The 26490-nt window shown below is 44.7% G+C and overlaps 1 protein-coding gene across 1 annotated transcript; it reads right to left on the reverse strand.

Moving 5' to 3' along the window:
• Positions 1–6249: 6249 nt before the first annotated feature.
• On the reverse strand, positions 6250–24355 carry eral1 (Era like 12S mitochondrial rRNA chaperone 1). Its single transcript, XM_033045822.1, has 11 exons — positions 24166–24355; positions 17141–17296; positions 15733–15860; positions 14596–14673; positions 12609–12655; positions 12454–12515; positions 11763–11875; positions 10191–10649; positions 9579–9728; positions 8225–8305; positions 6250–7329 (listed from the first exon to the last, which is right to left on the reverse strand). Exons 1-11 carry the CDS (start codon positions 24236–24238, stop codon positions 7207–7209), a joined length of 1470 nt encoding a protein of 489 aa, XP_032901713.1. The 5' UTR covers positions 24239–24355; the 3' UTR covers positions 6250–7206.
• Positions 24356–26490: the final 2135 nt, after the last annotated feature.

Here is a 26490-nt window from a genome sequence, read left to right on the forward strand (position 1 = left end):
AAGTTACATGGCCAACAGCTTCCCCATGTCTTTCCTGAGCCTACCGCACCACTCCACTCCAGAGCTTACCCATCTCTCCATCATGGAGCCCCCCATCCCCTTCCACCTATATCCCTCCCTATGACTTTACATTTCACTCCTCTCCTTGAATTTACACCATTTTGTCTCCATGCCATCTCTAGCCTTTGTCCACCCATCTGCCAATTAAGCTCCCCCCCTCATCGGTATCCCCCTGTCAGGCTTTGAACCTCTCCCACCTCTTCTCCAGCTTTCACTGCCCCCTTCCCCCCCATCCAACTACAATCAGTCTAAAAGTTAGGTCTAAACCCAAAACATCGCCTATCCAATCCCTCAACAGATGTTGCCTGGCCCGCTGAGTTACTCAAGCATTGTGTTTAGCTGGGTGCTTGGCCTGGCAGGGGCCCTAGCTTTTGATGAGAGTGCTTATCTAAGCAAATGCCAAGTCTAGGCAAAGCCCTGCTGAAGCAACTTCTATTAAACTCTTTATGAATCTATTATCTCTCCGCACAGACGAGTCAATTCCCCTTTCCACGGAGTTTCCTTCCTCTGTACACCGCCGTGGCTTAAAATCAGTCAGCTTATTTTTAAACTTTTAAATTCACATCGACATTGTTCAACAGTTTTCAGAAATACTTTCTCTAAACAAAGTGCACATTCGATCAGCAAAACATACTGGTGGACCCAGCAATCTCACCTTGCATTATTCTTTTGCCATCAGCCTTTGAAGCCAGTGAGTGGGGCCAGCCCACACTGTCCTAGCTGCCCTTAGTCCTCGTCGAGCTTGTTCTTAATTTTTCTCACTTGGTGTTCGGGAAAACTTCCAATTGATCTGCTTAAAATTAAATTTGATCCGATGAATTGTGTTGTAGCTGATGAATACAATTATTTTGAGGAATAGGCGAGGACCTAAAAACTGTTGCCAAAGCAAGGAGAGAAAAAGTACGATCGAAAATGTTAACACATTAACCGATGACAATTAATTTGTAATCTTGAAATCAGAAAATTGGGATCTGTTCAAGGACTAATGAGGATTAGATACTGTAGTCAGAAATTATTTTGTTGGGGGAACTTAGCTAATCAGGCAGAACTGCAGAGGGAATGGACAGACAACGTTTTGGGTTAGGATGTTGACTGCCCATTTCCCTCCACAGATGCTGCTTGACCCACTGAGTTCCTGCAGCACTGTGTGTTTTGGTTTAACATTAATAAGCAATCTGCAGTTCTATGTAGCTCTATTCTTATGGAGAGTTAGAAATCTTTCCCAACTTCTTCCCTGCCAACCTGGCTGTGAAAGTTCTGCCCTGGAATTATAGTTACACCCAGTCCATTTAGGGAGAATGCTAAAAAAGCACATCAGCTGGTTTGTTCGAGTTGGGGTATGAGGCTAAGCAAAGAGGGATAATAGGGTAAATCCTATTTTATGGATTAAGCCACCTTCTAAAACCCCAAAAATAATTTCAATCTGTTAAATTACTCCAGTACTTTCTAGATTCTCAGGACCATAAGCCAATCCTACTTTAGCTCTTGGACTCCAGGTATCACCTGCTAAATATACACACTCCACCCTCCAAGGCCTGTAATTGCCTCATGACATGGAACTCAGAACTGCCCTCAGTGGTCCAGATGTGGTCTGACCAGGATTATGGAGAGACAGAGCAGTTCTTGTTACCAGTTTGGATCCCACATGCAAAGGTCATGTCTCCCTGGCACAGGCTATGCTAAAGCCGTCCTTTCCTCCTTTCTCTGTGCATTCAGAGTAAGAGTATTTTGACCACATAGAAGCAGGCCCTCAACTCACCTCATCTATGCTAACCATCATACTATCTATGTTAATCCCACTTGCCGGTGTTAATTCCATTCCATATCCCTCTATGCCCTGCTGACTCAAGCATCTGCCCAGTGCCTTAAATGGTGTTAAGTTTCTGTCTCCACCACATCCTCTGGCAGCTTAATCCAAATACTAACAACTCTGTATGAAAAATATTTTTCTTAAATTTCCTTCTCATCTTCAACCCAGGTTCGAGTTTTAGACACCCCTACCATGAGATACTTACACTGATCACCTCCATTATCTATGCCTATCATAATTTAAAATAACTATCATGTCACCTTGCAAGCCTCCTTTGGACCCAGCCTAGCCAATGTCGCCTGATAACTTAAACCAAGATGCTCAGGACACATCGCTGGATACTGAGGGGGTGTCGGTTAAACCGTTACCATTACTTGTTTAAGTACTGGTAAGGGTTATACCGATGCTCCTAGATTCATCTTCGCAGCAAAGAGGCGACAAAGCAGAAGGATGCCGCTGGAGCAAGGGCGGGGTGTGGATTTATGAGTTGCTGTAACTTTAACCGAGACAAAATGAAACCTGCAGCATTCATGGAAAAGTATATGCAGCAGCTTCCTGCACAGCTCAAAAAGTAAGAATAGAGCAGCCGCATTGTGGTGTGGATAGAATCCAATCTCTCTTCACTCCTGCTCATGAGAACCAACTTAAGCTATCAAAATCAAACTCTTTCTCCCCGTCATAAACAGATCGTTATTTTGGAGCGGCTGGTGGAGCTGCTGCTTCATAGTGCCACGGCTAACAATACGAGCGACTCGGGTTCCATCTTGACTTTGAGTGCTGCAGTGTGTAGTTTGCACGTAGTTCCTGCGTCTTGAATATAAAATTCTTATCTCCATTTTCAAATCCCCCCATGATCTCAGCCCCTCTCTTTACTCTCTGCCAATGTGAAAACCAGGAGCATCCCCAGTTTTAGTCACGTGACTGCTAGCAGCCAAGCTTTCAACTTCCCCAGCCAAAAGCTCTGAAACTGCCTTCCCGATTCCCCCTACCTCCTTTAAGATGATCTTTGAATTTCTGACCACCGTCGACCTTATTCTTTGTAATGCCTCACGTACCACATTTTGACTGCAAGCATGCTGGTACCACACTAATGGTGCGGTCCTGCAGAGTCCAGACCAATGTTTGAGCTCACATTTGTGGAGTAGGACTTCAGTTCCAGCACAGATAGTTGCACTTGTTCCACCGGCCCTTGTAAGGTGTCCGTATGGAATTTGCAAGCTCCTCGTGTCAGCTAGGTGTTCCAGTTACCTCCCACATACTAAAAACTGCAATGTCCATGTTCAGGAGCAGTTTCTTCCCTACAACCGCCAGGCTACTAAACATTACAACCCCCAAATAGGCTCCGAACTATACATTTATTCTATATAGAAATAAGGCATTTATTATTTTTACTTTGCACTATTATTGTTTGTTTATTTGTCCATTTGTCTTTTTTTAAATTTATACTGAACCTTTTTCTGTTTATTATGATATTTACATAGTACTATGTTGACATATCTGTTGTACTGCTGCATTAAGATATTTAATTGTTCCATTTCGGGACATATGACAATAAACATTTTTAACATCCCAAAGTTGATTTGCTACTATAACTTCTGCTTCATGGTTACGTGGCAAAGGATGCACATGACAGGATGCACATGAGAGGTGCGAGTACATTCTGTTGGCCCATGACCTGCTTCTTTGTTCTAATCATTCTATACCTGCACTCTCATTTTTTTTACACAAACATTTCTGGCCAATCAGTCATACAGCATGCAAACAGTCCCTTTAGCCAAGTCCCATCAAACACACCGTTACACTAATTCAATTTTTTATGTTATTACAATTATTCATTATAAGTATGCTCAGCAATAATATTGCCACAGTTTGCTGCAGTCACATCACACAAGGGAAGGCGGTGGAGCCTCCCAGTACGCGATTGTTTACTGCAGGCCTCGACTTTGTACATCAGCACTGAGTGCAGCTCCATATCAGTGTACTGCAGCTGAGAGATAAGGGGCAGGCCACTCCGATCATCCACCCTGACATCTTTCCCAACTACGGTCCGCCTGATAGTACAGAGCACTATTACTTGCTGAGTCAGGGGGAAGAGGTCTTAAAGGGGAAGTGGTCTTAAAGGGAAAGCATTTGGTCTGTAGGTTAGCTTTATAAACAAACATAACGGCTCCCTGACAGCATCCTCACGTAGAAAGGGCCTCGACTAATCGGCATGGGGAGGACCTCTGTCAGGGCTGACAACGGCTCATTAGCAGCTGCTTGTAGATGCTGACAGAAGGAGTTGCCGTACTTCAAACATTGACTTCAAACACAAACCACAGATCCCATTCCCTCAATGCCGTGGCGATCCTTGGCAGGTGAGGGTCAGGCGAGAGAAGCCTGCAGCATCATGGTTAAATCGTCAGTTGATACAAAGAGTTTCAACTACCTCCAAAGTCGGAGAAGGAAGCTGTGCTTTGTCTACTTAAAGTCATAGAGTGACACAGTGTGGAAACAGGCCTTTGGGCCCAACTTGCCCACAGTGGCCAACAATGTCCCAGCTGCACTAGTCCCACTTGCCTGCGCTTGGTCCATATCCCTCCAAACCTGTCTATCCATGTACCTGTTTAACTACTTCTTAAACGATGGGATAGTCCCAGCCTCACCTACCTCCTCTGCAGCTTGTTCCATGCACCCACCACCCTTTGTGTGAAAAAGTTATCCCTCGGATTTCTATTAAATCTTTCCCTCACCTTGAACCTACGTCCTCTGGTCCTCGATTCCCCTACTCTGGGCAAGAGACTGTGCACCTACCCGATCTATTCCTCTCATGATTTTGTACACCTCTATAAGATCACCCCTCATCCTCCAGTGCTGCATGGAATAGAGACCCAACCTTCCCCAATAGCTCACATCTCTTGATTTCTGAAAAATACAAGATGCTGGAAAAACTCAGTGGGCCAGGCAACATTGCGGATGGAATTTTTTACCAGATACTGCATGGATTTGAGTTTCAGCTACAGGGAGAGGTTGGATAGACTTGGATTGTTTTTTCTGGAACGTCAGAGGTGAGACTTGATAGAAGTCTATAAAATAATGACATACATTGATAGGATAGATGGTTTGAACCTTTTTCCCCAGAATGGAAATGTCCAACACTAGAGGGCATAGTTTTAATGTGAGAGCGGGAAAGTTTAATGGAGATATACAGGGCAAGTCTTTTTTTGACACAGTGGTGGGGGTCTGAAACACATTGTGGTGGTGGAGGCAGATGGTGTTTATGAGGCTTTTAGATGGGTACATGAAAGTGCAGGGAATAGAGGGACATGGATCACGTACAGACAGATGAGATCAGTTTAGCTAGGAATCGTGTTTGGCTCAAACATTGTGGGTCAAAGGACCCTATCCTGTGCTGTACTGTTCCATGTTCCAGAGGCTGCCTCATCCATTCCTCCACAGAGGCTGCCTGACCCGCTGAGTTCTTCCAACATTTTGTGTTTTACTCCAAGATTCCAGCATCCACAGTTCCCTGACTCCATTTCTTGATTTTTGCCCTCTTTGTAGCCATTAATTTGGCACTCCCGCCCCGTGGTGTTGGGTAAACTAAAGGTACTATATTACATTTACTCCCACTAAACTCACAAATCACCAATTGCAATGCTGCCATTTTCTAAATGTCCATCATATTTCCTACAATGCAACAGTGACTGCACCCCACTTTTGAAGTTTTGAAGTGTTTTGTGAGGAACTAAGTACAAGATTTATTTCATTACTCTGCTCATTGCAAAAACATATTCCTTCTAATTGCCTTTGACATACTCGGCAAATACATGCCCCAATCCTCTAACATGGATCTGCCTGAACCATTTGTACAATGATTTACTGTGTTCTGGAGATGTCTTGGATCAGCATAGCTAGATTATTTACACCCTGCCCACTTAGCAGGTCAGGCAGCATCTGTGGAGAGAATGAACAGATGACATTTTGTGTCGGCACCGTTCTTCAGATGGAACAGTCCTTTGTCTGTCCTGACCCAAAACATAATTTATCCATATCCATCCCACTAAGTTTCTATAGCATTGTTTTTTTACTCAGGTTTCCAGCATCTGCAGTTTCTTGTATTTCTAATTGGACATGTCATATTTAGGAAGTGACAAGCTCATATTTCAGTTTCAGGCGTGGCAGCAAAAGGCTCCCACTGTTCAAAACCCCAGGGGAAACAAGTTGCAAATCATTGCTTATTTCCTACCTTAGACTCAACCCCTCCTGCTGAGCAGCTGAAGGAAGCACGATAAAAAGCAAAATGGAAGAGTTGGAACGAAAGTAGTAATCTTTCTCTGTACTCTGTTCTAACTGTGTAAAAGCTTTCATTAAATGATGCGAGTCTCATGAGGCTGAAAAACAAGGAACGGCTTAATATTTTTTTAATTTAATTTGCATTCTGACATTTCATAATGTTAGATAAACAAATGACCCAACTGCTCAGAGAGCAGCCAACACAGAAAAGGAAGAAAACAAGATTTCCGATTACCTCATTAGGGGTTAATCACGGCTATAATCCATGCTAACACCCTGGCCATCTGACCACTTACAGAGATTGCAGTTGTGGGATGTTTGGTGGCTGAAGTTAGTGCCAGGACTCCTGCCTCACGGGTAAGTGATGAGCATTGGGATGTCTCGAAGCAAATACACAAGTTTGTCGGGCATGCTTGTGCCACATCACTGGGCTCTAACTCTATGGTAGAAGAGTTCAAATCCCACTGTGAGCATTAGTTTAAATATCTGGCGCTGTGCTGCTGTTATTGCCAATAAAAATGGATTATGAAACTGTTAATAGTCGCAGAAACCCACTTGGATCAAAGTTGCCCTTTGCAGAAGGAAACCTGCTGATCTCATCAGGTACGGGCCATATGTGACCGCAGTCTCGCAATAATATGGTCAACTTTGATCTGCTTCTGAAGTGGTCCAGCGACCAATTTGATGGATGTGCAGTGGGTAGTAAACACTGGCCTTGCCACTAATGCCCACGTATGAAAAAAATGCTGTGTTTAGCTGTTACCTCACACCAAGGGGGATGCAATAAAAACTCACTGAACATCAACCCCAGCCCACCTGTCAAGGCGTTCAGTGGTAGGAACTGATTGCATGGGAGAATATTTAAATTAAACCCCACGCTGGAAAAATAATCCGCTCACATTCCTGGCAAACTACCAACTTTTTAAACTTCAGCCACAAAAGGCCTGGCTTTCCCACAGGAGTCCTGAGGTTGGGCTACAGGTCACTTTAGGCTGTCAACACAGCTTGCTTGTTGCATCCACTGATTCGGCATGGTTGGGGAGGCTTCGGGCGTAGTGGACTCACTTCTTGATTTTCACACAAAGTTTTAACTGTACATCACAAAGAAAGATGTTCATCAGGTTCAGCCGCACATCTTGGGCAATTTTACGAATCAGCTGACCTCCATAGCCAATCACCAATTTCTGGAAGCAAAAATATTTTAAAGTGTAATTTAACAAAAGATCGGCAGATCTCATTTGCTGAAAATTATTCGAGGGAGGAGGGGCGGGCAGTGAGGGGCCTGTAACTGTGTTGCACTGTTCCATGTTCTTGTTCATGTGGCATTCTGTTAAATCATGGAGATTTGGGAAGTTTACTGTGTGGCAGAGGCCCACTTGACACAGAGCTGCAATTTCATCCCACAAAGGCAAGAGGTGGAAAACTATCAACTTAATTGATGGATAGAAAAGACCACTATATAATAAGTGTTTTGAGAATAATAACAAACCATTACAAATGTGCAAACTAGGGGAAAAAGCTGACGTGCCTGAGCTGTAGCCAACTGGCTCACTGGAGATTGCAGAATTGGAATCTACAGCAAAAAAAAGGTCCTGGAGTAACAATGGCAGATAACAGTCAGATGGGGGAGCTAGGGGTGGAGTGAGCAACAATGGGATAAGTAGAGAACAAAACACTGTGCATTCAAAAAGCTGACAGGAAAAGAAGTGTGGAATTGAATGAGGGACAGTAGGAGCAATAAAGGAAGGTGGGGGGCTATGGCCTTCCAGATTCAGGGAGGTTTCTTCCCTGATGTTATCAGGCAACTGAACCATCCTATCATCAGTCCTCACTACCCCATTTGAGATCCTCGCACTGTCTTTAATCGGACTTTACCTTGCACTAAGCGTTATTCCCTTTATTCTGTATCTGTACAATGAGGGTGGCTTGTTTGTAATCAATAATCATGTATGCTGACTGGATAGCATGCAACAAAATGGTTTTTGACTGGACCTCAATGCACGTCACAATAAACTAAACTAAACAAATCACTGACTCTGCTGCAAGAATGCAGTGGCACAGTTCCATGTGCATACTCACAGCATGATTCTTCTTAACAACAGTAAGGTTCTGTAGAATTCGGAGCTCCCCACTTGGTCCTTCTTCCCACATCTCTGTGTCCTGAGGATAGACAGATGGTTAGTGTTTATTAGACTGATTTTGTATTCACCCAGGACAGATATCATGACCATGATCTACACCCAGACTGTCCTCACCACAAGCGAGTGAAACTATCAGCCCCCCCTCCATGGGCCAGGGCTGGGGGATGTGGAAAGGGGTGGGGCGCACCAGTCAAGGGGGAAGGAGCTGCGTGGTAGGTGGGACCCAGACTGGGCTTCAAAGGTTAAGGCCAAGTTAAGGATCCCAGTGTCTTCACCAAGTGTATATGTGTATAAAAAAAAAAAGTACTAACAATAAGAGTACTTTTAAAATAGTACACATCTTCATTCTCCTGCCGACTGTCAGATGGAATGCAGTAATTAGTGTCAACAATGTGGCAGTTCTGTACAAGTGGGAAGGAGGCTAGTCCTGGATTAGCAGAACACTGATCACATTGAATACAGAAAAACATTTCTCAATGCAGGAATAGTGTATAAACAGCACCATAGTTATTTCCCTTGAACCTCCCGCACCCTGACCTCCCCTCCACCAAGGATAAGGGAAGCATGGGCAAACCACTGCCTGCAGGCTCCCCTCCAAGTTACATACCATCTTGACTTATCAGTGTCATCACTGGGTCTAAATCCTGGAACTCCCTTGCAACCAGCATTACAGTACCACCTGCACCCTGTGGAGCACCGGTTCAAGGCAGACACTTCCCACCAACTTGTCCAGGGCAGTTATGGACAAGAAATGATCACTTAGCAACGTAAACACCCCAAAAATGAATAAGCAGGTATTTTTGATTGCAAATGTAGCAATCAATTAGCTCAAAGCAAGATCCAATAAACAGTAATGAAATGAGTAACAAACTATCAGAAGCTTTGGTGATGTTGGGGCTGGAGTGGGAAAATTGGAGAATGCATGAAATCCAAGCCCGTCATTGCATGATGCCAACAAATCTTTAACATCCACCCCAGCAGGGGTCTGAAAAAGGGTCTCGACCCGAAACGTCGCCCATTCCTTCTCTCCAGAGATGCTGCCTCACCTGCTGAGTTACTCCAGCATTTTGTGCCTACCCCAGCAGATAGTTATAACTCATAGCAAAGTTATGAAGTTGTGTACTATTTTAAAAGTACTCTTATTGTTAGTACATTTTTTTAATACACAAATACACTTGCTGAAGACACTGGGATCCTTAACGCAAAGTTATGAGTGCCTAAAGTCTCTGCACCAGGACCTGAGCTGAGACAGGAGATTTGAGGGGAGTGAGTGTCCGATCTACCACCAGTACCTGTGTGATGTTGTACGGCACCTCCTCAGGCAGGTGCTCCAATAACTGCTCCCGAATCAGATTACAGCATATCTCCTGCGGCGACTGGTCAGTGAGGACATCACTGTGATAATCCCACGATCCTGGCTGAGCCTTTGACAACAGGTAACTCTGTACACCAAGATAAATCGTAATGTAAGAACCTAGAATGCTTTCAGGGACCAACATTGCATTATATAATTAGTTCAGTCTTGACGCAACATAAGCATTTGCTCCTTCAACCACTTGCACTACCTGCCTCATTCTCCTTCCAGGTTAATTATTTCTGTAAATAAATGTCCCCAGTATTTGAAAACTTTGCCATGGTGAATCATTTGTCTCGATCAACTCACTATTTGTACAGGGTTGGGAGAGGTAATTTAAAACCAGAGGATCTGGAGCCTGGATCTCTGTAGCATGACATTAAGACCCATTGCCCAGACATAAAGTCCCAACCTTCCATCAAAGCCCTCACCCCCTTCTCTAACTAACATAATTCACAATTTTCTAGTCTAGCAATCAAGTCACACTCTACATTACGTTTGGCCATTCTCTCAAGGCAGAGACCAGTAGAAAGTAGTTTTTCACACTCACCCGTAGCGTCTCCACTTCCTCGCCATTGACTGCTGAAAGCATGAACACCTCCTTGAAGTGAGGCCATCCCTGCCAGTATTTCCCGTGCTCAGGGATGTTCTCTGGAGCAGATCCCTGCTCCTGAGCAGCCTCTATTCCTTCTGGCCAATTGTCTCTGGCAGAAACACAGTCACCAGGTAGTTGTGCTTGATGTAAACCTCCCTGCGGGTGAGTGCTGGGGATTTCCTTGAACATATCAGACGTGCTTTCCTGGGTTCCAGCCTCTTTGACTTGCACGCCTTCTGCTTCACCATTAACATTTCCAGTCCTGTCTTGCCCGGACGGCAAGCTGGTGAGCACCCGAGGCTGTGGCTGCGCGCTGAACTGTGACTTTACCTCCAGTCTCCTGTTGTTCACTACACCTTCCGTCAGCCTGATGGTCAATTCCAGGAGGAGGCCTTTATTCTTTAACAGGTCCACCTAGAATCGAGAGGCAAAAGCAAACTGAGCCTGTAACAGTCTGGAAGAAGGGCCCCGACCCAAAATGTCGACTGCCCATTCCCTCCACAGATGCTGTCTGACTTGCTAAGTTCCTCCAGTTTTGCTGAAGATTCCAGCATCTGTAGTTCCTTGCATCTCTGAGCTGTTTTCATTGAGCTGCTAATAAATCCAATTTCTTTGGTTTGGAGAGCCCTCCGGATTTATTGTGAAATCATCCAAGGATCATGCACAACATCTTCAGGGTCCTTCCCTTACGGGAAAATAAAGAAGTTGCGTGTGTGTCGATCACCTTACACAATCACAGGATGTCCAAAAGTGGGAAACACAACTGAAGCGTAGCGGCTGTTGCAAATAGAGATGTGCAACCGCTAACGTGCACAACAAATTCCTATACATTTTAAGAGATGAATTTTTTTAGTTGAATACAATTCAAGCCCAAAACAGTAAAGTTGCCTTGAGATCTTTGATATACACTCAGGCAGATAGATGGAATGTAATACCTCATTTGAGACACAGACAAGGGCAGAGGACTGTGCGAGTTTAAAATTAAAAACCAACCCACTCGTGATGAACCACACCTGGTCTGAGCAGATGGAAACTTTTCCATACTTAATATAAACACTGTAACATACTTATCTCAAACGTGCTGATGATACTGAGCAAAGCATCTTGACTTGGATAGAGCAACCAACGAAGGCTGACCCAAACCCAAATGTTTTACAGAATATAAATGGCGACAGTGGCGCAGCGGAACAGTTGTTGCCTTACAGGATTCATTGGATTAAAGGGCCTGTTTCCACACTGTAACTCTTTAACCTAAACTAAACTAATATCTACCCATATTTTTGAAAGATACTACCAGCCTGGGCCTGGAAGCTGTGCTTAAGTTGCTCATACAGCATTCACACCCACAGTCTCTAACCTAGAGGGAAGTGTTATCCATTGACCCGGTGCACAAAAACAATCAGACCGACTTTTTAATAAAACTTCTCGTTCCCAAGTATTTCTCCCCTGAAATGAAGTCCAGACAGAATGGCTGGTCCAGATTCATGCAATGGCAGTAATGAGAAGGTAATATCAGTCCCTTCCTACCTTATTCAGGGCGAGAACTGCTGGGATCTGTGAATACTGTGACAGGCATTTCAGCACTTCGGTGTGGAGCTTGCCACGGGTCCAGTGGTCAGACACATCAACCAAAACAAGGACTAGGAAAAAAGACATAAAAAAATTAAATATTTGGTGTGTGTCCTGTAAATATAGCGATGGGGCGATCTCTGAAAATGACATTTCTACCGGGTGAGCTCAATGTCTTTTAAACCCATTTAGAACCGGAAAATAAAGTTAATGCAAGGTACATCTTCCCATCCTCTGCTGGCTCTGTCTTTTACATTTTGGTAGCAAAAGTCAGATCTGCCTCGGAAGATACAGGAGCCGGAAAGCTCAGACATGCAAACTTAATAAAAGCATCTTCCCCGTGGCTATCAGACTTCTGAACCAACCACACCATTCACATTCCCTTCTCGGAAGTGTTGCCACATATTCTTTATTCTACCTCGTTTGGTTATGCCATTATTAAACTTTAGTATTTTTGTGGCACTACTTCAGATCAGATTTGTGTTGCAATCTTTGCACCTTTTTTTGTTATTTAGTCACTGCTGTATTTATGGTTGTATCTATCCATGCCGTATACTGTTTCCTCTACGAGCTTCAAGCACACAAGGAATTTCATTGCACCCTGGTGTATATGAAAAGAAACTGGTTGGGTCCAAGATAAACCACTCACCCAGGTCTGCTGCTTTCACGGATTGCCAGGGGTCTTCTAACAGTGAGTTTTCTAAATTGTGCCTAGCAGGAAAGAAATGGTTAACTCATTAAGAACAATTGATGTTCACAAGCCTGAGAAAGAGGAAAACATGATATAAATGTCGAATATCCAACCTTTTCTTTTTGATGGGAGAAATGAGTCCAGGAGTGTCGAGGAGAATCTGTAAAAGAGGGTGAGAGTGAACAAGGACATAAGCAGTATAGGAATGAGTGATGGGCTGCACCTATGCAGAACCTTTCACAAAACACTTCACAAGGAAGATCAAATGCACAGCATGAGCTGGGAGGGCGAGGAAGATGTGTACCTGAAGGTATTAAAAAATCTATTGTTTTTCAAGGATGGAGGCTGGAATGGGGCATTGGAAGGGGCATTGAAGATTAGCAAGAACAATTAATAAAGATAAATTATGTTGCTATATTATTTCCTTGTTACAAATGTATCTCATTTAAAGGATGCCACATTCTTTGGTGAGGAAAGTAAGGTTGAGAGGAAAAGTGTTTCCTCTGTGTGAAAAAGTGTTTCCTCATCTCCGTTCTAAATGGCTTACCCCTTATTCTTAAACTGTGACCACTGGTTCTGGACTCCCCCAACATCGGGAACATTCCTGCCTCTAGCGTGTCCAAACCCTTAATAATCTTAAACGTTTCAATAAGATCCCCTCTCATCCTTCCAAATTCCAGAGTATACAAGCCCAGCCGCTCCATTCTCTCAGAATATGACAGTTCCGCCATCCCGGGAATTAACCTTGTAAACCCACGCTGCACTCCCTCAATAGCGAGAATGTCCTTCCTCAAATTAGAGGACCAAAACTGCACACAATACTCCAGGTGTGGTCTCACTAGGGCCCTGTACAACTGTAGAAGGATCTCTTTGCTCCTATACTCAACTCCTCTTGTTATGAAGGCCAACATGCCATTCGCTTTCTTCATTGCCTGCTGAACCTGCATGATTACTTTAATTGACTGATGAACAAGGACCCCCAGATCCCGTTGTACTTACCCATTTCCTAACTTGACACCATTTAGATAATAATGTACCTGTTTTTGCTACCAAAGTGGATAACCTCACATTTATCCATATTAAACTGCATCTGCCATGCATCTGCCTACTCACCCAACCTGTCCACGTCACCCTGCATTCTCGAAGCATCCTCCTCACAGTTCACACTGTCACCCAGCTTTGTGTCATCTGCAAATTTGCTAAAGTCACTTTGAATCCCTTCATCTAAATCATTGATGTATATTGTAAATAGCTGCGGTCCCAGCACCGATCCTTGCGGTACCCCACTAGTCACTGCCTTCCATTCCGAAAGGGACCCTACTCTTTGTTTCCTGTCTGCCAACCAATTTTCTATCCATGTCAGCACTCTACCCCCAATACCATGTGCCCTAATTTTACCCACTAATCACCTACGTGGGACCTTATCAAATAGAATTAGATGCACTTCAGAGATGAGGAAATACAAAGAAAAATTAGAAGAACACATGGGTTATTGACTGGGTGGGGGAGCAATAAATGGAGAAATAAAGGTGGAGAAAGAGACGAGAACTAGAACAAAGATATCCAGTGACAAGTCAGTGTACGTGTTGTTATGTCTTGGCAGAGGGTGTGGATAATAGGGGGCTCATCTGTATTCACCAAGTAGATGGACATGAAAGACGGTGGATTCAGGGAAGTGTAAATGGATAAGTTGGAGCAGCTCAGTAGTCAGGAAGAGATGTTAGATATCATGCATCTAGATAATAACATTAATCACCAGAGCCAGATAATTCAGATAATTCAAATTCTCAAATCATTTCACTTCATGTAAACAGTCTTTCAAAGGGGTGTGCAAAGTGGACTGGACACTGAATCTAACTTTTTTTAATTTACTGCCATGGTCAATATCCTAGCATCGCTTGCTTTCCAAACATGCTTGTTGGACAAGAATTATTCTGTCGCAAGAACCACCAGATGAGCAGAGAGCAGTGTCTGGGCCAAACAAGTACACAGAATGAACAGGAAGCTACCGAGTCCATTTTTGGCAGTGTGCTCTCGAAAACAAAAGTACAACATGGATCATTTGAAAGGAAAACAAATATTTCAAAGGCAGTCACATACTATCTGTGTCTCTCCATCTGTGATGATTCCCTGAGCTTTGCACCGTGTCGTATGGACTTTGCATGAAACTGGAAAGACCTGTTACGCAAGCAGAAAAGCAACTGTGATTGAAGCTGAACAGGCACAGGGGATACATTTTCAACAGCTACAACATAAACCAGAAAGGCAAATGTGATAGAACACAGAACAGTACTGCTGTTCAGCCTACAATGTCTGTGCCCAACATGATGTCAAATTAAATTAACCTCTTCTGCCTGCACGTGATCTATATCCCTGAAAATCCGTGTATATTTCAAAGCCACTTAAACACCACTATTGTATCTGTCTCCAGGACCACTTCTGGCAGCATATACCAGCTATCCACCACTGTCTGTGTAAAAAAAAAATCCTTGCACGTCTCCTTTTAACTTTGCCCCTATTATCTTAAACATATGCCCCCTAGTCTTTGACATTTCTTAGGATCAAGATTCTTATTGTCTATCCTATCTATGCCCCACATACTTTTATATACGTCTATAAAGGTCTCCAAAGAAAACAATCCAAGTTTTTCCAACCTCTCCTTGTAACTAATACCCCCTAATCCTGGCAGCATTCTCGTGAACTTCTTCTCCACCCTCTCCAAAGCCTCCACATCCCTTCTGTAGTGGTGGAAAGGATGCCAATACATTTGCATGGCTAACTGGAACTAGTAGATGAAGGAAAAGCTTTGGGGAAGCAAAGGATGTGTCATTCACTTAATTTATGTTTATGCTTAGGGTTCTTGACCGAGCACCAATTTACAACACAGAAACATTACCCTGTGCCTTTTGCCTCCACAGATGCGACTTGATCCGCTGAATTCTACCAGCATGTTTTTTATTCTAATTTCTGGCATCCACAGTCTCATGTATCTTTGTCCCCTATAAAACACCCTCCCCTCCTCTTACATCTATGCCCACTTGTTTTTGATACTCCTACCCTGGAATAAACACTCTGATTATGTATGCCATCCCAGTTTCTCATACTTTTCTTTATCTCTGTCAGTTTACCCCTCCATATATTCCACTGGATGCCAAGATTAAATGGATAGACTGTCTTGTTGAAGATGGTCATTGACTGCCTGAAGCTTTAGCTCTTTCCACAAAATGGCATGTTTACCTTTCTGCCTAGAAGCTGATTTGACAGCGTGGATTTACCAGCATTCGGGGCCCCGATAATTGCCACTCTCAGCACTTGTGGGTTTGTCGGCTGGTCTGGCTGGTGGAGGAGAAGGTTCTCCTGCTCGACTGTGGGAAAGAAGCACAACTTTAGCCATTCAGGAAAATGAACCTTGTGCTGAGCAAAGGTATAGCATAGAGCATGTGGTGAGTTTCTGATATCCAGAAGATATTTGCATCCATAGATTCTGGACTACTGCGTTCTGGATACTCAGCTATCGTGCACATTTACCAAAATTATTCTGGTGGGTTATTGAGTATTTTTAGAAGGAATCATATAAACTTAAGTCTGGAAAGTTGAGAGATGATACAAGCAACAAGAGGGTATGGGTACATGCAGTGATTATGACAATTGAAAACAGACTGACAAAATTATGTTGGGTAATCTTATCATGGGAATTATAAAAAAGTAGCTAAAAGATACGTCGTAATTGAACTGAATTACAGGATTGAGGACTGAATTGCCTGTCTTTAAAACTGGGTACAAAACTCATATATAATGCTATTTAGTAAAAGACAAGAAACTGATTAGAATGCAATACATTCCTTCAAGACCTCAAGATTTCAACAACCGTGACTCCAACTTTAATCTTCCCTTGTGCTCTTTAAGCTTAACTTGTTGAACGACTAGTTCCAGGAATAACAGAGTTCCCACTGAGGAAATAATTATTCCCATGGAAAATAAATTATTACCAAAGAAGATCCAGCCTTCTGGGAGTAAAGCTTTGTCTGCCTTGACCCAATGGCCTTAACTCCAAATTCACTCCTTATCCTCTAGGGCTAGGCCATTCAACTTACCCCTCGTCTAATGGGCTCTTCAAAGCAAGATTTCTCATGTATACAACTGTGAGCTGTTAGTATTGTGCTAACCAATTTCACTCATAAAAGCAGAGAAGTGAAAGCAGAGTTAATATTTCATGCCACTGACTGATCATTGACTAATCTTTAGTTCCTGTTTTTATTTTTGATCGCCAGCACCCACAGTATTTCATTTTTATCCTGCAATTTCTCACATGCCTGACAGGGAATGGCTTGTGTGCTTTAGTTTAAAATATCAACCTGCCAATTCTAAGTCCAAAAAATAATTCTAAATTATAATATATTCACAAAACAAATCCTGGGGAAACAGGTGGAATCAGGAAAGACTAACAATAATCATCAGATCATGTGGCATCTATGAAGAGATGATTTGAAGCAAAAACTGTCAAGCCTCTCTCTCTATCTCTCTCTCACCTCACAGATGCAGCACGACCTGCTGAATACTTGCAGATCTGTGATCATTTTCAAAAAATATTCATATAGGACATTCATACAACTTTGAAGAAATCCCATCTCATAATAAAACCTACCTTTACTGGTGGAAAGAGCAGGAGGATATTGCCCAATGACATTCTCGGTCTTTGGTTTTCTGACGCCTAAGATTTCTCCCAGAGCAGAGTTGCTTCCATAGTAGCTGCCTGGTAAAAGGGCGACTCTGTGAAGCCAGTCATTTTGCAGAAAGGCACCTGTTGATACATGCAAATAAAAAAATTCACAAAGCTAAATATTTAAAAACTTATTGCAAAAAACTATACAACAAATCAAATCAAAATTCCAGACTGATAGAAAAAAGGTCACGAACAATGATAAATATTTAATTTTCATATGAGTAGTTGACCAAATTAGCAACAAAACTCCCTCCGCAATAACCATCAGCTCAGGAGCACACCAGGGCTGTGTGCTGTCTCCTGCTCTATAGCCATTATTGCGAAGCCAGACACTGTTCCACAGCAATTAAATTGTTCTAAATTCGTTGATGATACCACTATTGCTTGAGGATTAACCGGTAAATACGAGTAGGTGTATAGGAGAGAGATTAAGAAAATGATTGAATGGTGCCAGAACAACAATCCGATTCTCAATGTCAGCAAGACCAAGGAGCTCATTGTTGATTTCAGAAAAGGAAATCTACGAACCTGTCTTCATTGACGGTTTGGCAGTGGTAAGATTCTACAATTCAAGTTCTTGGGTATGGATCTCTGAAGATCTGTCATGGGCCCAGCATATTGATGTATTCATAAAGAAAGCTCTTCAACTCAACATCCTTGGAAGATTGTGGAGATTTGGTATCTCAACGAATACTCTCTTGAACTTACACTGGTGCGTGATAGAGTACATTGATTGGTTGCATCACAGCCCGATTCAACAACTTGAATGCCCAGGAATTAAGAACACAGAGCATGGTAGACACTACCTGATCCACCACAGGTACTGACCTCCCCACCATCGAAGAGATCTGTGGGTGGTGCTGCTTCAGAAAGGCAGCCATTATCAAAGACCCACATCACCCTGGTCACTCCCTCATTTTGCTCCTACCATCAGGAAGGACTAATATTGTGGTGATTAATTTATTGAATTTGTATTTATTTTATATTCTCAATGTATATTGTGTTTGCAAGCCTGTTATGCTGCAGCAAGAGTTTCATTTTTCCACTGTCGGTACATATGACAATTAAATACTCTGTCTCTTGAGGCTCACTGCTTCCTTTATTTTGGTGCCACATTCAAAAAATTCATACATTGTGATTACATGACGTAGGTTAATTCCACCTCAATTAAATTTCCTCTAGATATGCTTTTAAATGATTTGGTCATTGCACAAATTCTCCTCCTGGCAAGAAAGGTCATTTTATGCATGAGGTGCCGCACTGAGTCACTCTTGCATCTTCAAAGCTCCAAGGCGATTACATTTTTCTACCACAATCAGTACATTTTATTAAGGCAATTCCAAAAATGAAACTTAAACTGAAGAAATAACTCCATAAATATGAAGGGAACGTGTAATGTAATTAACTGCTACAGTTAAACACAATGTGATTTTTTTTTCTCCAGCACACTGAAAACCTCTAACAGTACCTCACTTGCATGACTTATTTTAGGCAAGAGTCCATCTTTTGAGAAATATCCTGAACATCTTGGATAGGTGTTTCACCGAACACTTGTGCTCATTCCTCCAAGGCCTACTGGATCTCCCAGTTGCTAACCATGGGGGCCTTTCCATTTCCACACCAACCTCTCTGACCAGGGCCTCCTCCGTTGCCAGAGTGAGGCCACACACAAACAGCCTCACTTCATATACCACTTGGGTGGCTTCTCCAACTTTAATACCCGACCTAACCCTCCTTCTTTCCCTGTGGCGTGCATCCATTTCTATCGCCTCCCCAGTCACTCTGCTGGCCCCAAAGCAGAAGCGTCCATGTCATGCAGGTGGAAACTGGAGGTATCCTGAGCTAATTCTGCTACCACCATCATCTATTGCAACAAGTGATGGCTCCTGGAAGCTTGCGTCCTTTTCAGGATGGACGATGACAGCGATGTCAACATTTGAAACATGGAAGATGGACACGAAAGAAGAAGTCACTCTGCTCATTCCCCTCTTTGGTACACTCATGTCCCAACACAGAGTCCCCGTTTCCCTTTGATTTCCCTGGACTTAAAATATGAGAAGGCAAGCATGTTTTATGTCGCATAGCAGATGGGGCTGGAATAGGGCAGGGCAAGGGGAAAGAGAACATTACTGTGCACGAGTTAATGAAAAAACTTGTTTTGCATGCTATCCGGGCAGATCAGACCATGCACGAGTACAATGAGAAAATAAACACAAAATAGTATTACAGCAACATTAAAAAGTGCACATAAAAAACTGTAAGGGCTGCAACAAGGTAGATTGGAAGATCAGGAATTAATCCCGAGTACCCGACCTAACCCTCCTTCTTTCCCTGTGGCGTGCATCCATTTCTATCGCCTCCCCAGTCACTCTGCTGGCCCCAAAGCAGAAGCGTCCATGTCATGCAGGTGGAAACTGGAGGTATCCTGAGCTAATTCTGCTACCACCATCATCTATTGCAACAAGTGATGGCTCCCGGAAGCTTGCGTCCTTTTCAGGATGGACGATGACAGCGATGTCAACATTTGAAACATGGAAGATGGACACGAAAGAAGAAGTCACTCTGCTCATTCCCCTCTTTGGTACACTCATGTCCCAACACAGAGTCCCCGTTTCCCTTTGATTTCCCTGGACTTAAAATATGAGAAGGCAAGCATGTTTTATGTCGCATAGCAGGTGGGGCTGGAATAGGGCAGGGCAAGGGGAAAGAGAACATTACTGTGCACGAGTTAATGAAAAACTTGTTTTGCATGCTATCTGGGCAGATCAGACCATGCACGAGTACAATGAGAAAATAAACACAAAATAGTATTACAGCAACATTAAAAAGTGCAGATAAAAAACTGTAAGGGCTGCAACAAGGTAGATTGGAAGATCAGGAATTAATCCCGAGTACATGAGAGGTCTGTTCAAGAGTCAAGAGTGATAAGAAAGACTGGCTATTCTGAAATTGTTTAATTCAATATTAGGCCTCAAGGCCTGCACTACGGAAAAAGAGCTGCTGTTACTGGAACAGCATAGATCAAAGACAAGTGGGAATGGAGAAATAAATGGCAGGCAGTATAAAGCTCAGATTCATCTGTGTAGGCTGATTGGAGGTATTAAGCAAAGTGGTCATCCAAGCTGCATTTTATTTCATTAAGTAGGGACGACATCATGATCACTGAATGCTGAACTGAACCAGAGCAACTGCTGTTACCTGTTGGTACACACAATTGCTGGGGAAACTCAGCGGGTGCAGCAGCATCTATGGAGCGAAGGAAATAGGCGACGTTTCGGGCCGAAACCCTTCTTCAGACTGATGGGGGGTGGGGAAAGAAAGAAGGAAAAGGGGAGGAGGAGGAGCCCGAGGGCGGGCGGATGGGAGGGTGGGAGGAGACAGCTAGAGGGTTAAGGAAGGGGAGGAGACAGCACTGGCTAGCCAAATTGGGAGAATTCAATGTTAATGCCATAAGGACGCAAGGACCCCAGACGGAATATGAGGTGCTGTTCCTCCAATTTCCGCTGTTGCTCACTCTGGCAATGGAGGAGACCCAGGACAGAGAGGTCGGATTGGTAATGGGAGGGGGAGTTGAAGTGCTGAGCCACCGGGAGGTCAGGTAGGTTATTGCGGACTGAGCGGAGGTGTTCGGCGAAACGATCGCCCAACCTACGCTTGGTCTCACCGATGTAAATCAGCTGACATCTAGAGCAGCGGATGCAGTAGATGAGGTTGGAGGAGATACAGGTGAACCTTTGTCGCGCCTGGAACGACTGCTTGGGACCTGGAATGGAGTCGAGGGGGGAGGTGAAGGGACAGGTGTTGCATTTCTTGCGGTTGCAACGGAAAGTGCCCGGGGAGGGGGTGGTGCGGGAGGGAAGGGAAGAATTGACGAGGGAGTTGCGGAGGGAGCGGTCTTTGCGGAAGGCAGACATGGGGGGAGATGGGAAGATGTGGCGAGTGGTGGGGTCACGTTGGAGGTGGCGGAAATGGCGGAGGATTATGTGTTGTATTTGCCGGCTGGTGGGGTGAAAGGTGAGGACCAGAGGGACTCTGCCCTTGTTGCGTGTGCGGGGATGGGGAGAGAGAGCAGTGTTACGGGGTATGGATGAGACCCTGGTGTGAGCCTCATCTATGGTGGCGAGGGGAATCCCCGTTCCCTGAAGAACGAGGACATTTCCGATGCCCTGGTATGAAATGTCTCATCCTGGGAACAGATGCGGCGTAGGCGGAGGAATTGGGAGTAGGGGATGGAGTCTTTACAGGGGGCAGGGTGGGAAGACGTGTAGTCCAGATAACCATGTGAGTCAGTGGGTTTGTAATGTATGTCGGTCAGGAGTCTGTCCCCTGCGATGGAGATGGTGAGGTCAAGGAATGGTAGGGAAGTGTCGGAAATCGTCCAGGTGTATTGGAGTGCCGGATGGAAGTTGGTGGTGAAGTGGATGAAGTCAGTCAGTTGTGTGTGGGTGCAGGAGGTGGCACCAAAGCAGTCGTCAATGTAGCGGAGGTAGAGGTCGGGGATGGGGCCCTGGTACGTCTCGAACAAGGATTGTTCAACGTGCCCGACAAAGAGGCAGGCGTAGCTGGGGCCCATGCGTGTGCCCATAGCTACGCCTTGTGTTTGGAGGAAATGGGAGGAGTCAAATGTAAAGTTATTGAGGGTGAGGACCAACTCCGCTAAGTGGAGGAGAGTGTCAGTGGCTGGGTATAGGTTGCTCCTCTGGTCGAGGAAGAACCGGAGGGCTCTGAGGCCATCCTGGTGGGGGATGGAGGTGTAGAGTGACCGGACATCCATGGTGAAGATGAGGGGGTGAGGGCCCAGAGAGTGGAATGCGTGGAGGCGGCGGAGAGTGTCTGAGGTGTCTAGAACATAGGTGGGGAGGGATTTCACCAAGGGGGATAGGATGGAGTCAAGGTATGTGGAGATGAGTTCGGTGGGGCACGAACACGCAGAGACAATGGGTCTGCCGGGAGAGCCGGGTTTGTGGATTTTTGGGAGAAGGTAAAAACGGGCCGTGCGGGGCTGGGGAACGATGAGTTTGGAGGCTTGGTCAGGTAGGGCGTGGGAATTGATGAAGTCGGTGATGGTGCTAGAAATGGTGTTACCTGTTAATTGCTTTGAAGGTAATCCAAGGTTGTGTACTGAGTTGCAGAAAATTAATGATTAAGGAGCTCTGCCCTGAAATTTCAACTCTGATTCTCTTTCCACTGCCTGAGCTGCTATATTTACAGCGATTTCATGTTTTTATTTCTAAAATCAATGGCTCATCATCAATGTATGTGGAGCCACTGGATGTTTCCCTACTTTAAATGGGCTATATGAACGCAAACTATTGCTTGTTATTGCATGGTGCTAAATCCTTACCCATGTGAAATACTTCCACCTGCAGAATACAGACAGCGTTTACATAAAACATAGAAAATCACAGCACAGGAACATGCCCTTTGTCACACAATATCTGTGCTAAACATGACGTCAAGTTAAATTAATATCCTCTACCTGCACGTGATGCATATCCCTCCACTCTCTGCATATTCATGGGCTGATCCAGAAGCCACTTAAATTACACTATCTTATTTGCCTCCACCATCACTTGTGGCAGTGCTTTCCAGGTACCCACCAATCTCTGTGTGAAAATACTTGGCTCGCATATCTTCTTTAAACTTTTCCCCTCTTACCATAAAACTATATATTTTAACATTTCCACCCTATGGGGGAAAAAAAGATTTATAACTATCAACCCTATCAATACATCTTATAATTTTGTATACTTCTATCAGGTCTCCCCTAATCCTCTGCCTAGTTTAGATACAGCGTGGAAATGGCCCCTTTGGCCCACCAATTTTGAGCTGACCAGCAATCATCTACCTATACATTAGTTCTATCCTACACACTAGGGGGTTTACAGAGGTAAATTAACCAGAGCACACAGAGAAAAGTCACAGGGAGAACATAGAAACTATTATTCCAGAGAAAACAATCTATATTTCTCCTTTCCAGGTGCGGCAGAGGTTCACCTGCACCTCCTCCAACCTCATCTATTGCATCCATTGCTCTAGATGTCAGCTGCTCTACATCGGTGAGACCAAGCGTAGGCTTGGCGATCACTTCGCCGGACACCTCCGCTCGGTTCGCAATAACCAACCTGATTTCCCGGTGGCTCAGCACTTCAACGCCCCCTCCCATTCCGAATCCGACCTTTCTGTCCTGGGCCTCCTCCATGGCCAGAGTGAGGACCACCATAAATTGGAGGAGCAGCACCTCGTATTTCGCTTGGGCACTGCACCCCAGCGGTATGAACATTGACTTTTCTAATTTTAGGTAGTCTTTACTTTCTCCTCCCCTTCTCAGCTCTCCCTCAGCCCACTGGCTCCACCTCTTCCTTTCTTCCCCCCACCCCCACATCAGACTGAAACTCCTCAGCATGCCCGCCGGCTGGGCTTTGTGTACAATCCAGCACCCGGGCTAACTCATCATTCACCCAGCCACGGCAGAGTCGGTCAACGAATTGCCGTTGGGAATTTGTCCCTTATTTGGGAGTGAGAAAGTTGGCAACCCTAGTCTGGAACCTCTAGTGACCCCCACATGTGCCGGGCCAACCTATGTTTTCTCCTTCCCTTCTGCCCCACTTGGATTTGGATTTTCTCCTCTTCCACCAATATTCTTTCCCCTGGCATCATGCCTCTTCTATCCTTATCTCACATGTCTTTGTCTTTTCACCTCTAGCCTTTGTCTAACCACTTGCCTAGCAAACACTCCGCCTCGTCTATATCGACCTATCACTAGCCAGGCTTTGTCCTGACCCCACCTCGCTTCCAGCTCTCTCCCCTTTCCCGCCATAATCAGTCTGAAGAAGGATTCCGACATGAAACATCATCTATCAAAGTTATCCTGATATGCTGTCTGACCCCCCCCCCCCTGGGTCACTCCAGCACTTTGTGTCTTTTTCTGTATGCCCGCAACTGACCTGCTTTGTAACTCCGCCGGCCCAGGTTTCCGAGGCTCCAGGCAAGCCAGGTCCGGCCGAAGATCGTAGCCATGACTATCTCTGGCCCGCAGAATCCAGCGTTTTCGGAGTTGCCTCAACAATGCATCTCCATCGACGCCATGACAGCCCCGCCGTGCATTGTGGGAGGACTGCAGGGGACGAGGCTTAAGCAGCGCCATCCCCTGGCCGGGAGGTCGCAACTTCACCTACACCAGAGCCAGATAACGTGCCTGTCAACTGGAAACTCATTAGACAACTTGCTGCCAGCGCTTAGACCTCACCCGCTTGCTATTTAACAAACAGGAATTTTTAAAATAATATTCTTCACTACGTGTATTTTCAAGAATAACCTCCTTACTCAGATATTACGTCAGCCACAGCCAATCGGGTGAATACTAGCTCCTAGAACAGCACGGCAGCGCAGCGGGAAGTTGCTGCCTTTCAGCGCTGGGGACCCGGGTTCGATCCTGACTACGGGTGCTGTCTGTACAGAGATTGTACATTCTCCCCGTGACCGCGTGGGTTTTTTCCGAGATCTTCGGTTTCCTCCTACACTCCAAAGACGTACAGGTTTGTAGGTGAATTGGCTTGGTAGATGTATAAATTGTCCCTAGTGTGTATAGGATAGTGTTAATGTGCGGGGATCGCTGGTGGGCGCCGACTCGGTGGGCCGAAGGGCCTGTTTCCGCGCTGTATCACTAAAAAAAAGCAATTCCATCCGTCCGATTGCCAATGCATGTGCCTGTACTCCTGCAACTTATTCTCTCACCTCCTGTCAACGTCCCCCTTTTACTCTTTTCCCACTTACCCAGACGTACAATATTCAATTAACCTATCGGCACATTGGCGCAGCTAGTACAGCCGCAGGCTCACAACTCCAGATATCAAAGTTCGATCCTGACCTCTGGTGCCGGCTGTGTGGAGGGTTTCTTCCAGGTATTCCGGTTTCCTCCCACATCCAAGACGAGCGGGTTTGTAGCGTCATTGGCTTCTGTATAAATTGCCCTTTATGTGAAGGGAGTAGATGTGAAAGTGGGATAACGTAGAACTATTGCGAACAGGTTCGACACAGCGAGCTGAATGGTCTGTGTCCATGCTGTATCTTTCAATCAATTAATGAACTTGGAGATAGAAAAATAGGTGCAGGAGTAGGCCCTTCGGCCCTTCGAGCCAGCACCGCCATTCAATATGATCATGGCCGATCATCCAAAATCAGTACCCCGTTCCTGCTTTTTCCCCATATCCCTTGATTCCTTTAGCCCTGAGCTAAATCTCTCTCTTAATAACATCCAGTGAATTGGCCTCCACTGCCTTCTGCGGCAGAGAATTCCACAGATTCACAATTCTCTGGGTGAAGACGTTTTTCCTCATCTCAGTACTAAATGGCTTACCCATTATTCTTAAACTGTGACCCCTGGTAAAACCCAAACAATGAAATGGTGTTTTCACTAATTTCTATTAATTTCACATTAATTTCCATGCTCCACCATTCAACCAATCAAACTTTGAGATGTAGGAAAGACAGAATCCAAAGGTAGGTTAGCACCAGAGACTCTATGAGGCAGTAGTACTTCCTGTTGTGCCACCCAATTACTGGAATTGCCCGTCACTAAGATGGTGCAGCAGGTAGTAATGCTTCCAACAAGCTCCAATTTTTTGTGTTTGATCCTGATCTCCGATGATAACAGTGTAGAATTTGCATGTTCTCTGAGTTACTCCAGCATTTTGTGTCTACGATTTAAACCAGCATCTGCCATTCTTTCCTACATGTTTTGTTTGCTCCACTGCAAAGTCTCCTCAAGGTGCGTCTACTTTGAAGAAGTTCTCCCCCTCTCTCCGACGAGAGTTCAGCAACATCCTCTCTCACTGCTCCCCCTCTGTGACCAGCCTTACGTTCTCCGACTACATTTTATCTCTGTACCGCCCACTCTCCTGACATCAGTCTGAAGTAGGGTCTTGACCCGAAATGTCACCAAATTCCTTCTCTCCAGAGATGCTGCCTGTCCCGCTGAGTTACTCCAGCATTTTGGATATCTTCTGAGAGTGCTCCTGTTTCCTCCCACATCCCAAAGATATGTTGGCAGGTTTATTGGCTACTCTATGTTACTTCTTAATGCAGGCTTATTGCAGGAAGAGAAGAATAGTTTACAAGGAAGTGGGAGAGGAGGAATGGGACTGCTAGGATTGCTCTCCCGGAGCGGGAGTGGATTTGAATAGGCAAATGGTCCCCTCCTGAGTTATTTTAAGTATAAAACACATTCCTTACTGGAACATTGGTGACATTTTATCACTGGCAAGGCATAT

The sequence above is a fragment of the Amblyraja radiata genome, chromosome 28 (assembly GCF_010909765.2).
Source record: "Amblyraja radiata isolate CabotCenter1 chromosome 28, sAmbRad1.1.pri, whole genome shotgun sequence".
Lineage (NCBI taxonomy): Eukaryota > Metazoa > Chordata > Chondrichthyes > Rajiformes > Rajidae > Amblyraja > Amblyraja radiata.